Source organism: Oenanthe melanoleuca, chromosome 4A (genome assembly GCF_029582105.1).
Source record: "Oenanthe melanoleuca isolate GR-GAL-2019-014 chromosome 4A, OMel1.0, whole genome shotgun sequence".
Taxonomy (NCBI): Eukaryota; Metazoa; Chordata; class Aves; order Passeriformes; family Muscicapidae; genus Oenanthe; species Oenanthe melanoleuca.
Window position 1 is genome coordinate 1,745,009 of NC_079338.1, and position 17,277 is coordinate 1,762,285.

Below are 17,277 nucleotides of genomic sequence, written 5' to 3' on the forward strand. Positions count from 1 at the left end.
GCCGGTTTGGGGAGGGTCTCCCCCACCGACAGGAGGGTGGAGATGCGGGCTCTGCCCGGGCTGAGCGCGGTGCTCGGTGCCTCTCCGGTGCTCTCGGTCTCTCACCGCCCCCCTCTCCCTCTCTCCCCAGCGATGCTGCACGGCCCCGCCGCTATGGGGGAGCCGTGGCCGCCGCAGCCGCCGCAGCAGCAGCAGCAGCAGCAGCAGCAGCAGCGGCTCCCGGGGCTCGGCAACGCCTCGGAGCCGCCAGCCTGGCCGGGCACGGCGGCACCGGGCGGCGGGGCGGCGGCCGCGGGCCCGGTCAGCCCCTGGGACATCGCGCTGTGCGCCACGGGCACGGCGGTGGCGGGCGAGAACGCGCTGGTGCTGGCCGTGCTGTTCTACACGCCGAGCCTGCGGGCTCCCATGTTCCTGCTGATCGGCAGCCTGGCGCTGGCCGACCTGCTGGCCGGGCTGGGGCTGGTGGCCAACTTCGCCGTGCGCTACCTGCTGCGGCCGCCCAGCGAGGCGGCGGAGCTGGCGGCCGCGGGGCTGCTGCTCGCCGCCTTCTCCGCCTCGGTCTGCAGCCTGCTGGCCATCACCGTGGACCGCTACCTGTCGCTCTACAACGCGCTCACCTACCACAGCGAGCGCACGCTGGGCTTCACCTGCGCCATGGTGCTGCTGATGTGGCTGCTGTGCCTGGGCGTGGGGCTGCTGCCGCTGCTGGGCTGGAACTGCCTGCGGGACCAGAGCGCCTGCAGCATCCTGCGGCCCGTCACCAAGGACAACGCGGCCGTGCTGGCCGTCACCTTCCTGCTGCTCTTCGCGCTCATGATGCAGCTCTACCTGCAGATCTGCAAGATCGCCTTCCGGCACGCTCAGCAGATCGCCGTGCAGCACCAGTTCATCGCCACGGCGCAGGCCAGCTCCACCCGCAAAGGGCTCTCCACGCTCTCGCTCATCCTCGGCACCTTCGCGCTCTGCTGGATCCCCTTCGCCATCTACTCGCTGGTGGCCGATTCCAGCTACCCCTCGGTCTACACCTACTCGCTGGCGCTGCCCGCCACCTGCAACTCGCTCATCAACCCCATCATCTACGCCTTCAGGAACCCGGACATCCAAAAATCGCTCTGGCTGGCCTGCTGCGGGTGCATCCCTTCCACGTTCTCCTCCAGACCAAGGACATCCAGCGACGTGTGAGGACTCAGCGCGGAGCCGGAGGTGCTCCCTGGTTCTCCTCCTCCTTCTCTTTTTTCCCCTCTGTCGTTATTGTTTCCTGCCGGGAGGAGTCCGCCTCCCCGGTCAGCACATCTCGTTCCATGGAAAGACGGCCAAAAAGAGAGGAAAGAAAAAAAAAAAAAAAAAAAGGAGCAAAAGGGAAAAAAGAAAGAGAGAGTAGAATGATAATAGTTTCCTTTAGAAATGTTATTTTCTTACACATTTTATTTTTTATTTAAAAACACAAAACACAAAAAAAAAAAAAAAAAAAAAAAAAAAAGGGGAAAAAAAAAAAAAAAAAGGAAAGGAAAAGGATCCTCTCACGATGGCGTTTGTCTGCTCTCGGGGTAAGGAGCCAGGGTGGTCCCACGCCTCGGGGCACATCCCATGGGACGGCCACAGGAACGGCGGATGGGGAGGGAGGTGTCGGACCCCCCGGCGGGGCTGGTCCCCACATTTAGGGGGCTGTGCCCATCCCCCGAATCAGGGCCTGCCATGCTATGCAATAACGGGGGGACGTTCAGCACCGCGGGAGGAGGGACGCGGGAGGAGGGACACGGGCACCCCCTGCCCCCTCCCGGGCTCCAGGAGCACTTTGGGGACCTGCGGGTGAAAGATGCTTTAGGTGAGGCTTGTTGGGGCTGTTCCCAGGGAATCCCCACCCCCTCCCCAAAATGTGACTGGTGCAGGGCTGGCAGTGGTAAAAAATCCAAGGAAGGGCCCAGCTGGGCACTGGGTGCTGCTCTCCCCCCTTGGGTGGGATTTTCACCCAAATTTGGGTCCGGGCTGGCTGGAGCCCCCGAGGGGGGAGCCTCGTGTCACTGCTGGTGCTGCCACTGTCCCCTGCTTCCTTCTGGCACTCTGTGATGAAGTGTCCTTTCTCCTGTGCTTGCTGGTGCAATCGTGCATTCACTGATAAAGCAAAGAGGGACCCAAGTGACCCCCAGAGAGGTGGCAGGGAGGGGTGGGACACCCAGGGCACGGGGTGTGCTGGAGAGACCCTCCAGCAGCTGGGTCTGGCACCCAAATATCGTGATGCTAGAGAGGGACTTCGGTAGAGGTGAGCAGTGACAGGACAAGGAATGGCTTCCCACTGGCAGAGGGCAGGGCTGGATGGGATTTTGGGCAGGAATTGCTCCCTGGGAGGGTGGGGAGGGGTGGCCAGAGCAGCTGGAAGTGCCCAAGGCCAGGCTGGAGCAGCCTGGGACAGTGCAAGGTGTCCCTGCCATGGCACTGGATGGGATTTAAGGTCCCTCCCTGTAAAATTCTGTGAGTCTGTGATAATGTTCTTGCTCTGTGTGGCTGCAGAGGGTACAAAGTCACTTTATGGATGCAGACAGACCCAGGAGGATTTTGCCCCTGGATCTCTGCAGTGAATCTCTTGCTCCTTGGAGCTAAGTGCACATGAGAAATCTCTGAATCTCCCAAGTGTGCCTGGGCTTGGAATAATTGTCTACCTGTGGGAGGTGGCCAGTCTGATTTTAATGTTTTGTGGGTTTGGGGTTGTTTTTTAAAATTTCCTTTCTCTGATGAATACCTTGGAGAACGGGCAGTTGGCACAATGTGGAATCAATGCAGGTTTTAAAGTAAATATATCTATAAGAAAGACTAATGTTTATACCAACACTTTACTCATTCTATTTCTTCTGGTTTATTAAGTGCAGCCAGGTCCCTGCAGTTCTAAAAACTCCAACAGCTTAAACCCTTTTTGAAACATTGTGAACATTTGAAAGGTTTTTATACAACCACCCTAGCTAGAAGTCAGGATTTGTTTCTCTGGGCAGCTCATTTTGTATCTTTAGATGAAAGGTAGTTTAACTAATCAGCTGGAGAGGAACCTTGACACGAAAAAAAGTTGCATTTTCTTGGCTTTCCACTAAATTCCCTGCTGTTGAAGAGCTTGATTTTAACAATATTCTTTGTAGAGTTTAGTTGCTTAGGTAAAAAGTGTCTCAGTTTGAGGGATAGACTGATAAATTTTGCCAAAGCCAAATAAAGATCAATGAAAAATTCCTCCCTGTGGGCCTCCACAGCAAGAGGAGAAAAATTTGGGGTGTGAGGAGCTAAAGCTGAGGACACAGACTGGGGTTAAGAGCAGGTGGGGGTGTCCCAAACATTTCCAAACACTTTGGCAAACCCTGAGTTCTGCTCCTTGAGGGCAGTGACCCAGCTCACAGTGGTACAAGCCTATTTTGTGCTCAAGTCACTGCAAAATAACAACCTCATCTCTCTTCAAGTGATGGTCTAGCACCTCTCTCTTTGTGCTGTTAAAGCTGCCCGTGGAAATTGTTAAAAACACTTGTTAGGTTTCAGGAAAAGTCTCAAGAAACCTCCTCTAAAACAACAAAAACATTTTGATAAACTGGCATTTTTCAGTCATTCCCCTTAATAAAAATAGTGCCACATCCAGGTGGGTTTTTGCTGGTTTTCCTCTCCTGTTTTTTCAGAGGAAAGGGGGGAAATGAGGAGAAGTGAGGAAGAAAATAAAGAGGTTTAGGTTCCCCTGCCATGCACTGCCTTGTGGAAACCTCTGACCATTTTCCTGCACCTTTGCTTCAGTGCTTTGCTTCTGTTTTGGTTTTGTTTTCCATAGAGAAAACTCTTTACTGGAAAAATTTGGATGTTGGACATCACTGGGGGATGGTGGATTTTGTGATGGATTTTTTATGTGGAACACCAGGAAAGTTAATTTAAAACCTGTGGAATGTCCTGGTGTTTGGGGCTGGTTTTGGGACATGTTTAGGATGGAATGCAGGAATTAGGATGAAGTTCTGTTGCCAAAACCAGGGAGCAGCTCCCATGAATGTAATGGCATCACCTGTGGGTGAGGGAGGCAAAATGGGGTTTCCAGGATCCAAAAAAAGACTTCCTGGGCACCACCAGTGCATCCCAGTGCTCTGTGTTGGATGCACTGGGAGGTCTCCTCCAGCTGGAATTCTGTATCTCTGTTAAACTTCTCCAAAAATCTCTGATTTATTGGCTGTGCTTCCCAGCTGAGCCAAGGGGACAGTGGCAGAGCTGCAAAGCACAGGGGCTTTGGCTTGTTGGAGATTTCCAGGTGTCCTTTGATTTCCACAGAGTCCCCCTGGCCACTCCAGGTGGGAGCTGGACCTGCCTGGAGAGGGCTGTGGGTGTTTGGTGGGAAGAACTCCCTGTCCTCACCCTGGGCCTTCAAATTCTGAGCTTTGCAAAGAGCTTTGGATAAAGGATGAGAGGCCAGAGACAGGCTGGGCTGATCCTTGTCACTTCTGGACTCTCCAGGAGCTGGTCTGGATCTGCAGCAGCAGAAATGGGCAGAAAACTGGTCCTGAATAATTACAGGTGGTATCCAAGCAGCCCTGAGCCCATGGCAGGGATCAGCACACCAGGGAAATGAATCCACTGCTTGTTTGCTGGTTTATTTACAGGTCTCTGGGTGCTTTTGGCTTTTCCACCACCAGCTGGTGGCCAGCAGAATGTAGGTGTGAAAAGCTCCCAGTGTTGGTGGAGAAAGAAGGAATAAAAAAAACATTCCTCAAATACACTGTGACAAAGCCAGGGCCAGCCTGGGGTGGGATGTAAGCACAGCTGCCCTGAGGTTTGTGGAGATGTGCCAGGGTTGGGGGGAGCTTGTGCATTTACCACAAGCCCTTCTCCCTGTCCCAGCATGAGAAATTTAAAAAAAATTCACAAAAACCCCTTATTAAAATGTACAGACTCTACCAACAAATCTGCTTAATTTTATTTTGGGGTTTGTCTTCTTTTTTTTTTTTTTTTTTTTTTGCATTTTGGTCAGACTTTGAGCAGTGGAAATGTCTCTCTTCAGCCAGCTTCATGTCAACAACCAGCAGGAAAGATCCCAAGGGTCTCAGTCCTGATGTGGCAGCACCAATTTGTTCACATCAAAGAGTTTTAATCGAACCTGGAATGAACCCCCAAGAAACCATTACTGTTCTCATCAGGTGATGAAGTATTTCTCTCTTGTAGAAGCATCAAATTTGGGGTGGGGAGACCTTTTCCACAGCCACTGGTACTCACTTGTGTCCTGGCCAGCATCCAGCCTCACATCATTGTTAACAATGAATTAACAGCTCACTTCTAATTGCAGGAATAATTGTTGGGTGCACATGGTATTTCCTTGTAATTCCTCTGGTTTGTGCTCAGCCTTTCCCCTGGTGAGGAGAGGCAGCTCCTCTTTGTACTCCCTCTGTTGTCAGTGCAGCTGCCACTGCAGAATCCCCCAGCCCTGGGACAGAGCTCTGCCCTTCCCAAAACTGCAATTCAGAGAGAGCAGGGGCTTTGCAGCAGACAAAACCCAAATCAGGGTCCTCAGCCCCTGGCTTGGAGGGATGTGAATTTTGTCTCCAAGGGCAGCAGTTGCCTCCCCAAATCCTGCTGGGTGCCAGGTGCAGCTGTGCCTGCTCCAAGGTTATCCCTGCCCAGTGTGGGGACACTGACAGCACCTTGTGTCCTGCTGAAACCACAAGCACAGCTCTGTGGCCTTAGTGCAGGCTCTGGGAGCTGCAAAACTGCTGGCTCATCCCAGGAGAAGCTTGGATTCCAGCTGGGAGGTGTCTGGCTGAGGGTGGGGAGCAGTGCTGGCTGCACCTGCCTTGCCTTTCCTCTGCACACAGGGTGCCTGATGTCCCTTGGGAGCAGCTCAGAGCACACCAGGGACAAAGAGCATCCTCCCTGGAAAGGGAATCCTCCAGCCCCGAGGCAGGGATGAGTTTCTGGTGGCACAGCCCAGCAGGAAACTCTGTGCTCACCCTCCAGTCAGCCTGGCCAGGGTGGGAATCAACCCTCCCCATTCCCTGCCTCCCAGGATTCCTGACTCCCCAGGAATGTGCCCATCCCACAGCACCTTCTTTTGCTGTCAGTGTTGTCATCAGCCTTTTAACTCGACTGGGAAAGTTTGGTCTCAAAGGAAAATGTACAGTTATCATTCAATTATGGTTAAATCAAACCCCTTCGATGCACTTTATGACCAAGTGAAAACAAATCAATGCTGTTATTGCACTGTATCTCTATTGTGTATAATATTATACATTCATCTGTAAGAGTAATTTATTTTTATTACTGTAAATAAAACTGTTAAAGTGATTTGTCAAGAGGATCTCCAAAATTAGGGGGAGGTGGGGTTAAAATTAAAACCTTGGAAGACCTGGGCTGCTGTCCCAGGTATGTGCCATGCTCTGTGTGTCTGTGTTTTTATTTCAGAGTCCAGATCAGGGTCTGTGTTTCCCCTGGGAGCTGGGTGAGGACAAGAACTGCCAGGGAGGGCTGGGAAGGAGCAGCTCCTGCTGCTCAGAGCCTCCAAGCACAGAGCTTCCCATCATAAAGCATCCAGATTAGCCAGGCAGTCAGGGATTAAATACCCATGGGAATTAACTGATCTTGGAGGGCTTGGTTCTCCAAATGAAGGGTTTTAGAGAGATCACAGCTTTCTGCTGCTCCTTCCATGCCCTGGCCTCTAACAGAGGAGGGATCATCACAGCCCTGATTAACTCACAGCAAAGGACAAGCCAACACAAAAAAAAAAAAAAAAAAAAAAAAAAAGCCAAACCCCAATCTACTGTAACCTCTTAAAATCTTTATTAATTTTTTTTCCTTTTTTTTTTTTTTTTTTTTTTATTTTTTCTTTTCCTTTTTAAAATTTAATTAGCACATGCATAAAGTGTCAACAGTTTGGGGGGGGTTAAGATGACATTTCTTGAACAAATGTAGTTACAAGCGGTGCCTTGGATGGATCCAGGTTTTCCTCCCTGCCCTGCACAGAGGGAAGCTCCAGCTGCCACCACTTCCCATCCTCGTGTCACCACAGGCAGAACCCACAACACTGGGGAGAAATACACTCGTTCACACGTAGCAACTGGGCAGGGGAGATAGACACGGGCAGCAGCATCTGCTCACCTACTGACTAAGTGCACATGGGTACAGAGCCCAGCAGACAGGGAATTCTCCTTCCTGAGCCCAGCTTTGTGCTCATGGGGGTCTCTCATGGCCTGGAGGGGGTGATGCTCCCTTGGGAAGGTGCCTGTCTCCCACCAGCTGGCAGATCAAAGGAGACAGAGCAATTCTTTCTGCTGAGCTTTTGGCAGGAGCACTGGGGCTGTGGCTGAGGTGTCCTTGTCCCCTCTGTGCCACCCCTGCAGGGCTGGGGCCAACCTCCACAAGGAGCACCCTGCTCCAGGCTCTGGGTGTCATCACCTGCTGCCAAAAGGGGAGAAATCTGCTTTTGAAATGCCCACCAGAGCTCAGCTTTGGGAGCATTGGTGCCCCTGTGCTCCCGAGCTCAGAGCTGGGGTGGTGCAGAGAAATCTGGGGGAAATTTGGGGGATGATCCCCACCTGCCTTCAGTTCTCTCCAAAATAACTCTCCTGCAGCACCTGGCCTGTCCCAGAGGTGCCAGAGCTCCTGCTGGCTCCAAAGAGGAGGGAAAACTGGGATGGGATGGGATGGGATGGGATGGGAGGGGATGATGGGATGGGATGGGATGGGATGGGATGGGATGGGATGGGATGGGATACTGGGATGGGATACTGGGATGGGATACTGGGATGGGATGTGATGGGATGGGATGGGATGGGATGGGATGGGATGGGATGGGATGGGATGGGATACAGGGATGGGATACAGGGATGGGATGGGATGGTTGGGATGGGATGGATGGGATGGTTGGGATGGGATGGGATGGGATGGGATGGGATATTGGGATGGGATAATGGGATACTGGGATGGGATACTGGGATGGGATGGGATGGGATGGGATGGGATACAGGGATGGGATAATGGGATACTGGGAGGATACAGGGATGGGATGGGATGGGATGGGATGGGATGGGATGGGATGGGATGGGATGGGATGGGATGGGATGGGATGGGATGGGATGGGATGGGATGGGATGGGATGGGATGGGATGGGATGGGATGGGATGGCTCCTGTCCTGCTGCAGCAGCTGGGCTGGGACAGTGGGAGCAGGAGGAGGAGGAGGAGGAGGAGGAGGAGGAAGGCTCTCCTAAGTGACAACAACCCACAGCAAAGTGGGTTTGTCCCCTCCCCACACCCCCCATGCCCTCTGGGGACTGTTCCTGTGCCCCCAGGCTGCTGGAGCAGCTTTCCTTGGCCAAGGCTGGAGTGAGAACTGGATCCCAGAGGATCCAGCTCTGCCCATCCCCAGCACAGCAACACCTCCCACCCCTGGCAGGGACCCCCAGGAAAGGCACTTGTGGCACCAGGAGCTGCTCTGGCCCCGTGGTGATCCCAGCAGGAATTCTGGATCCAAACCCTCCCTGTGACAGGGCAGAGGGGAGGAGCTCACCCCAAACTCACACCATGCCCCAGACCCCCCAACAAGCCCCAAAATTAAGGTGAGGAACCATCAGCTCCAAAAGATCCTGAAAATGTATTTTGAAGAAAAGTGTTGGTTTTTTTTAAATGTGGGGATTTGAGCAGGTTGGGTGGGATTTGGGGCAAGATGGAAGTTATTTTGTTTGGAAATCCAAACAATTCTGGGATTCTGTGATTTGCTTTCTTTGCCTGATCTGCTCTGATCCAAGACAAAAAAAACCAAAAAAAAACCATCAGGAAGAGCAGCCCCATTGTGGAAAACTGATCAGAGCTACAGAGCTGAAACACCTCAGTGTAAAATTAAATTTGGAGGGGGAGAAGTGCAGGGGGTGATGCTGATCATGACTCTGAATTTTGGAGACCTGGCAGAGCTCTGCCAAAGCTGCTCCTGCTGCCAGCAGGGAATCACCAGCTCTCCATGAGCATCACAGGAATGTCCTCTTCCTCTTTAACACTTCTGTGGTTTTTCCATGGCAAGAAGTGATTTTCCATGGAGCCAGCAATCCCAGCTGAGCACCAGGAGGAGGTGAAAATCAAAGGGATTTGAAACACTTGAGCTGGGGAGGGGACAAAAGCTCCTCCTTTGGTGGCAGGAGTCCCTCTCCTTGCTGCACTGGGGGTGATGTGATTATTGTTTTCCTTTAAAAATCAGTTTTCTGGGATTTTTTTTAAGTTCTGGTGGCACCAGCTTCACTCTGTTACTGGGAATTGTTGTTGTGTCTGATCTTCCCTCGAGGTCTGAGAGAAGGAAAGGGAACAATTTTATCCTCCTGGAAATCACATCTGAGTTGTTTGTTTGCTTTTTAGTTTTATTTTTTGTTTGTTTGCTTATTTTTAGATTTTTTTTTTAAATAGTTTTAGATTTCTCAACTGAGCTACCCCAAATCAAAGGGCAAATTTTAAATTGTCCACCTTAATTAATGGTTTACTCACTAAAGTGTGTGGATCATGAATGGTCCAGAGGAGCTGCTGCCTTTAATTATTGAAACAAAGCTGGGAGTTCACATCCTTCCCTCCCAGGTGTCTGTTCTGCAGCACATTTTATTTTTATTTTATTTGAGAGGGGGATTTATCCCCCTCACTGCCCTTTGTGGCTCTGCACAGGGTTTGACCTGACTGAAATTTTCACCTGTGCAGGTTGATGTGAGCATAACCAACCTAAAATGTTGGGCTGGTTCCTTTCTGCTTTATTTTCTCCTCTCTGCACTCTTAACCTTCTACTGAGTGCTGGAATTACCACTGGGCTGAAAATCTCCCTTGGGGACATCCAATTGTCCCACCCTGTGAAGGCTTTGGAGCAAACATCTCCTCCCTGAAATTCTTAATTGTGGGGTTAGGTTGTTTTTGGTTTTTTTTTTAATTCCCTCCACCAGCAAAATACAGGCACGTTTTTCACCCAGAGGAGGTGGAGCTTGAGAGAGTGAGCTTAGAAAACCTGGGGTTTGTGCAACAAAAATCAGATTTATGAAAAAAAAAAAAAAAAAAAAAAAAAATCTCAGAAGTATTGAACTACTTGCAAGTCCAGGTTTGGGTTGTAAGTGAGAATGAGGATGTCATTGAATTGGGGGCTGCAGTGATGCTCCCAGGCACCTTTCCCACCCCATCCTGCTCATCCCAGGCTGCCCCCAGGGCACAGGGAGCTGCCCAGGGACAAACCCAGCCTGGCTTGGCTCTGCTGTTCTTGGCTCAGGCACTTCTGAGAGGGGGAGTGCAGGGGCAGGAGGGTCCTGGCTCAGGGTCACCTAAGGAGGGGACAGCACCCTCGAGGGGGAATTTATGGGTGAGTGAGAGTTTGAGGCTTCTAAAGTGCAGTGCAGGTTACATGGTCTTTGCTGTAGACTGTAAACTCCTCAGGACAGACTCCTTGCCCTTACTTTTATTTTATTTTATTTTATTTTATTTTTTTTTTAATATCTGTAAAGTGACATTCCAGCTGAGAAAACCTTACCCCTAAACAACTACTATTAAAGGGAAAAAACGGGAATCTTGGTGAAAGGAACAGCCTGGGCTCCCCTTGCCAGCATCCCACGGTGGGGAGAGCTTCCCATGGCCACAGGGAGTTCCTGTGGTCAGTTCCAGCTGTGCACCTCTGGAATGCACCCTCCAAAATGCCACCCCCAGTGCTGCAACCTGCCCCCCTCCAAGCAAATCTTCCAGGTGTCATTAAAGCTGAGGTGTTAATTCAGGCTCAGGGGAGTCTGCAAAGCTTCTGTTCAGGCTGTTGGGTGTCTGCAGAGGGAGGGGGAGATGGAAAAGTTGCTGGGAGGAAATTTGAGAGCTCTTCTGTGGAAGGAGCTCTCTGAAGAAGCCAAGCTCAGCCTTAAGTTTGTCTCTGGATTAAAAACTTCCCAAAATGAAGCAGCTGAAAAGCAAGAGTGGGATGATTGCTCCTCTCTAGGTCTCTTCCCCAGGTGGGAAATTAGAAATCAGAAATCAGAAATTAGAAATTAGAAATCAGAAATTAGAAATTAGAAACTCCCTAATCCATTCTTCCTGAAGGACTCTGATCCTCTAAGAGCCACCAGCACCACCAGCTCCAGTGGTCACTAAATCAGGAGACTGAACACTGCAGGACCTCTCCAACCTCCAGAAACCTGAGCAGGACCAGCCTTCACACCTGCTGTACCATCAGAAAAATCCCTTTTCAGGTGAACCTGGGATGTCCAAGAGGTTCCTGATGGACCTCAAGGATGACAACCTTCCATTAATATCTCCAACAAAACCAAAATGCCTCCAATTTACTGTTCCACTGACTCCATTTGTATGCTCACAGGATATTTCCCCCCTTGTTGACAGCCATATTTATTATTTTTAATCTGTGCCCATAAATTGGCAAGCAGGGGGAAGCAGATAAAATGGAAAAAGGAACTCTCAGGAGATCAGTTGGGCTCATTAAATGTTTGGCACTCTGTGATTATCCTTTGGCAATGAAATGCCACTGCTATATTTTAGCAGGGAACACGATACCTTAATGTACAGGAGAATCTCCTCAGCCCAATTCTGGTCCTCTTGAGAGAGGAGAAATTCAATCAGCTGTGACCTGGATTGTATTTTTTTAATGTCTGCCAAGCTAGATAAAATATTTAAATATTCACTTTTATATCAGCCCACATGAGGATTTGAGCATTTCAGGTTGTGTAACACAGCATGGCCTACTTTGGGGAGGATGTACAGAAATAGGCACAAATGTACAAAATAGGGAGTGTGCAGCATGTGGGGCAGACAGACAGACAGACAGACAGTGTTAATTAGTGTGGCACAATCCCAGCTGCACCAGCCCAGGATTTTCTGTCACTTCTGTTGGATTCCAAAGGTCACCTGAGCAAAAACCAGGTTAATCTGCCTCAAATAAAGGTGGTCAAGCTTGGCTGAGTCCCTGCCTTGGGCTGCAACACAGGATGTGACAGAAATGTGGATTCTGTCCCCATCTGTTAACCCAGCTGGGGCAGTGCCCCTGATCTCCTGGCACACATTATCTGCTCATGGGCCATCTTTAAACCAGCTGGGCAATCATCTTTATCTTCCCACAGCCCATCCTCCCTCCAGGAGATATCTCCTGTTCATGGCCAGTGAGTCCCAGGGCATGACTGATAAAATTCCATCATCCCACTGGGAGATGCTCCAGCCAGGGGAGGAGCCAAGCCTTTCCTACCCAGATAAAAACTGACATTTTGGACACCAAGGCACCTTCTTTCCACTGGATTCCAGAGGAAAGCCAGACCTTTCCACATCATCCCTGGAGCTTCAGAGGAAACTGCACCTTCTCCAGGAGCACTGCTCCAGCTGAACCACATCTGCCCCTGCAGGAGGATGCAGCCACCATTGAATGGGACTGTGCCAACACCCTGACTGACTGACGGGTGTCAGCTTGGATTCTGACTCTGGCAGGGTTTGGGATTGTTCTGTGTAATACTGTATTTCTATTTTAATTTTCCTAGTAAAGAGCTGTTCTTCCTAATTCCCATATCTTTGCCTGAAAGCCCCTTAATTTCAAAATTATAATAATAATTTGGAGGGAGGGGAGTTTACATTCTCCATTCCAAAGAGAAGTTCCTGCCTATATTGGCAGGCACCTGTCCTCCAAACCAGGACAGTCCCTCAAGTGAAGGCACTGAGGGTGGGATGGCTCTCATGGGATGGACATTAATGCTGCAGCTTGGGGATCCTGGAGATCTTTTCCCACCTGGAGGATTCCTGGTGCTTCCCTGCCTTGTGCTGCTGCTGGGAGGGTGGGGAAGAGCTGGGTGTGCCATGGTCAGACCAGGAATGGGTGTCCAAACCCACCCTGAGGTTAATTCTCCACCAGCTCCACCTCTCTGGGATGAGGTTGGGGGATCCCACCCCTGCTACCAGGACAGCTCAGGGGTTTCCAGGGCAGTTCTGGACCCTGGAAGAGGAGGACTGTGGTGTTTCCCAGGACAGCTCAGGGGTTTCCAGGGCAGTTCTGGTCCCTGGAAGAAGAGGACTGTGGTGTTCCCAGCCAGCTGGGAGGTCATGGTGCTGCTGGCTGGCTTGGCAGTTTGGGGAATGTGAGCTGGGTTTGTGTTCCCAGGGGTTTCCTTCCACAGAACAGGATGGTCAGGGTGTGCTGGCATTGCTGGGATGCCCAGTGGGGACCTGGTGTAAGAACCTAAAGGTGTGAGGAAATGGGGCTGAGCTTTTCCTGCCCCCCTGGGGCTGCCAGATGTGCACCTGCCCTGCAGGGCTGCCAAGGCCTGAGTGACCTGAATGACCTTGAGGGTCCCTTCCAACCTTCCTGTGATTGTCAAGCACTTTTGCTGCCAGCTGCCAGCCCCAGCAGAGGTGCTGGGAGGTGACAGGGACAGCCCTGACCTGGGGAGTCCTGTCCCAGTTACCACGTCCCATGTGACACACCAAGCAACTGGTGCATGAAAAGAAGGAACTGGATTTTTAGGGGCACTGGGCTGCTCTCCAGCTCCCACCAGGACTGGCTCAGCTCTGCAGAACTGGGACAGTCACAGAGCCAAGGGATGAGCCAGCCCTGTGTGTCCCTGAGCCCTTTCCTGCTGGGTGCCCTCAGTGACTCTGCAGCCCCTGGCCCTCTGTAACAGACAGAGCAGCTCCCCCAGCCCCTGCTATTTCCTCTCTGTCACACAGGGGTGTTACCCCTCCTAAATTACCTAAATAAACCAAATTTCTCTTCATTTACAAGCAGTTTTGTGATTGTGTCTGTATTAATAGCACTCCAGCAGAAACTCCACCTTAAGTGTTGCCCTGAATTTTCACACTGCTCCCTTCTGAACCTGCTCCAGGCCAAACCCTGCTGCCTTCCCAAGGAAAGCAGGTCCTGGGCATTGCAGGGGATCTCTGCAAAAACCCCTTGCAGCCCTTTCCCTGCATCTCAGAGGGTCAACATCAGAACCAAGAGCTCTCAGTGAGCACCAGGAATTTCCTGGGTTTGGTGTCTCCCTCCTCCTCTGGGGTTTTGCAGATGAGTTATTCCATGTTATTCCATGAGCATTGCTCTGCTGGCTTCTTGCCTTGCCCTCTCTCACATCCTAAATCCATTTTGCACCCCTGCTCAAGCCCACCACAGCTCCCAGCCCAGGTGTGGAGGGGTGGAAGGTGTCACATCCAAGGGACAAGAGACCATTTTGTGCCACCTGAGGGCATTTCCCAGCAGCTGGGCAGAGCATTCACCACATCTGGCCACGGGGGGTTTGTCACTGGGGGCAAATGAGCAGATGTTTGGGACACTGCTCAACACCAGCATCTCCCAGGAAATCATCAGCCTGGGATGGTGGAAGGTGCCTTTGGCAGGGGGTTGGAATGGGATGGTGTTTAATGCCCCTTTTATCCCAAGCCACTCTAGGATTTTGCGAATTTAAGGGTCAGCATTTGGGTCTCAGCCATTCTCTCCCCTCTTTTACAGGTCTGGCTGCTTCTACATAATCAAAATTCTGCTGAAGTAGCCATCACGTAGAGGGGTGCTGGGAGAGGCAGGGAATTGGGCACAGAGCTCAGGGACTTGTGGTACAGGGGAACAAAAGAGAGGATCTGGGGACATCACACTGGCCAAACCACCAATGGCACTGGCCCATTTTCCACAGGTGGGGAACCTCTCCCAGCTCTCTGCAGGTTTTCACACCTGTCTGTAATATTTTCAGTATTTTCCACCCCTTTGCTCTGCCTTCCTCTGTGCCTCCTCCCTTTGTAGCTCAGTGAAATGTCTTCCATGGACTTCCAAACTCTGTTTTGATGGGAATACAGGTATTTTCAGTGCTGAAATGGGGGCCTGGTTCCCCAGCTCCTCCATCAGTGTGGGACAGGGGGCAGAGCAGGATCGGGTAGGGGGAATCAGTGCCTGGCTCTGAGCTGATCCCAATTGTACAGGCACAGTTTGTGGGGCTGCAAAGTGCAAGTTGAGAGTTTACCTGAAAGCAGCAGATTGTCTGATTCACTTCTTCTCAAATAACACTGCAATGGTGTCACACTAAGGCCAAGGAGAGCTGGGGCTTGGGGAACTCCCTGGACACCTCTGCTCCTTTCTGGACTTTCCTGGACACTTTCTGTGTCCCCCTGCCAGCCACAGCAGCCTTGCTTCCTCCCTTTGCTCCCAGAAAACCAGCTCTGAGGGTGGATACAGGCTGAGCTCACCAACACCTCGGGCTGCTCATGCATCCTGCTCTGGTGGGAGGTGGAAGGAAGCTCTTTAAAGGTGCCCTCCAACCCAAAGCATTCCATGATTTTCCAAGGAGCAACAGCACAGTGGTGTAACTGCTGCTAAACGTGGTGTGTTGCTCTGGAGGGAAGCTCCAGCCTTTGGAGCTGCCTGACCCCAAAAGCAGCAGCAGCAGCAGGATGTCCCCAAGCCCACAGGGGCTCCAGTGGTGGCACCAGCTGTGCAAACAAGGCTCCTTCTCGTTATCACAATTAACATTTGCTGAAGAAGCACTGCTGCCTCTGGGGCTCCCTTCTCTCTCAAAGCACACTCAGGGCCAGTCTCCTCTCTTGCTCCAGGTGCAAACCTGTTGTAACCCTATTAACCTGCCTTCAGAGAATCGTGGAAGTCATTAACTGAGAAGCTGCTGCTCATTTCGGCCTCACTGGCGTACCCTACCACTGCCGCTGCTGCCCGAGGGGGTTTTTTTTCTGACATAGTGTAAAAGCAAAGCTCCTGACCGAGCGGGGAAGGTGCCTGGACACACCTGGAGCAGAGCTGGGAGCCCTGAGCCAGCCCAGCCCGGGGCCCTCAGTCCGACCACTCGTTCTCGTCCAGCTCCGAGTCGTCGTCCGACTCGCTGTACTCCACGGCGATGCGGCGCGACAGGATGGTGGCCACGTCGTTGCCCACGGGCTCCTTCTTGGCCTCCTGCTCCCACTGCTCCTGCACCTTCCGCAGCTGGATCCCTGCAGGGAAGAGGGGCAGGTTGCAGGGGGAGTGAAGCCAAATGTGCAGCATCCCCCCCCCGCCCAGTTCATTGGCTGTCCCGGTGGTTGTAAAGTTGTTTGGGATAACGGGATGGGATTGGTGGGAAAAGAGGCTGAAAACTGAGAGTGGGTTCAGACTGGATGTCAGGAAGAAATTTTTCCCTGTGAGGGTGGTGAAACTCTGCACAGGGTTCCCAGAGAAGCTGGGGCTGCCCCTGGATCCCTGGAAGTGTCCAAGGCCAGCCTGGATGGGGTTGGAGCAGCCTGGGACAGTGGGAGGTGTCCCTGCCCATGGCAGGGGTGGAATGGGGTGAGCTTTAAGGTCCCTTCCAACCCAAACCATTCTAGGCTTTTACAAATATGTATAATTACAAAGCTGTATCATAGAATAAAGCTCCTCCTCTGCTTCCACTCAGCCTGAACCTTCTGAAAGGTTAAATTTACCATTTTTCCTGGAGATTTGCAGGACAGGGAAATGAGAGAGACCTTGGAGCACATCACCCACAGCAGCCTGGGTGGAAGCCACGTGCCTGAGAGCTGCCAGCAATCCTTGGGGCCACCATGGGTCTACACCACATTTATCCCCCTACAAGGTCCTGCCATCCTCACCCATCCCCTGCCCACCAAGGGCTCATCTTACCCTCATGTGGCCAGTGGGTCCCTGCCCCAGGCTGCCACAGCAAGCCCAGATAAATGTTCTGAATAGAACAGAATTCCTGGCTGCCCCAAGGCAGAAATCAGCTGCAGAGTGCTCCAATGCAAGCAAGGCCTAGGCTCAGGCCATCAGCTCTTTTCTGATTTCATTTACTTGCAGCTCTCTCTTAGCCAGTGAGATCTGGCAGAGCTGTGCAGGGATTCCATAGGCAACTTTATTTCTATGAAGAGGATCCTCCAACAAATCCAAATACATGGAATATCAAAGGTGTTCTATAGGGTTGAGGTGACTTGAAAAGTGACCAATAGAGTTATAAGTTGAAAGCTATCCAATTAATTTAAGGTTTTAGGTAGAAAGCGACCAATTGCCTAGAAGAGATAAAGACCAATAAAAACTCTAAAAGATAACACAGGGGTCTGCAGAGGGGTAAACATTTCTCTAGCATGAGTCACCCTAAGGAAGGAAAGAAGATTCAAGGGGGCTGTTGGGAAGGATGAATCAGGAAAACTTCATAAATATGATTGCCTAGCAAGAGATTTTGAGAATATGGAAACTATAAGTGAGATTGAAATTAAAGGAGTTTTCAACTGAGTGGCTGGAAAGCAAGTGGATGCTTGAAGATCTTCTCCCTTTGTTAAGATAACACCAGTTGCTGCAAACATGCCAAAAAGCCAGCAGAGACCCTCTCCAGGCATGGCAG

General features: G+C 51.5%; 2 protein-coding genes across 4 annotated transcripts in view; one reads left to right on the forward strand and one right to left on the reverse strand.

Annotated features, from left to right (window-relative positions):
* Positions 1–132: 132 nt before the first annotated feature.
* LOC130253151 (G-protein coupled receptor 12-like) lies at positions 133–1,438 on the forward strand. Its single transcript, XM_056491472.1, has one exon. It carries the CDS (start codon positions 133–135, stop codon positions 1,180–1,182), a length of 1,050 nt encoding a protein of 349 aa, XP_056347447.1. The 3' UTR covers positions 1,183–1,438.
* A 5,359-nt stretch (positions 1,439–6,797) lies between these two features.
* The window catches only part of LOC130253128 (actin-binding protein WASF3-like), a 29,593-nt gene continuing 19,113 nt past the window's right edge, over positions 6,798–17,277 (reverse strand). Inside the window, exons 9-10 of one of the 3 annotated variants that reach the window (XM_056491443.1) lie at positions 15,700–15,901; positions 6,798–7,389 (exon numbers count right to left, since the gene is read on the reverse strand). In XM_056491443.1, the coding sequence (XP_056347418.1) occupies positions 15,744–15,901 (158 nt within the window). In that variant the 3' untranslated portion in view covers positions 6,798–7,389; positions 15,700–15,743. Of the gene's footprint in view, positions 15,902–17,277 lie in introns of all 3 variants that reach the window. The other 2 variants (XM_056491442.1, XM_056491441.1) reach the window with 2 other exon arrangements.

Bases quoted from the DNA above. Each gene is read 5' to 3' on its own strand.
- LOC130253151 (XM_056491472.1), top strand. From the start codon at position 133: ATGCTGCACGGCCCCGCCGCTATGGGGGAGCCGTGGCCGCCGCAGCCG.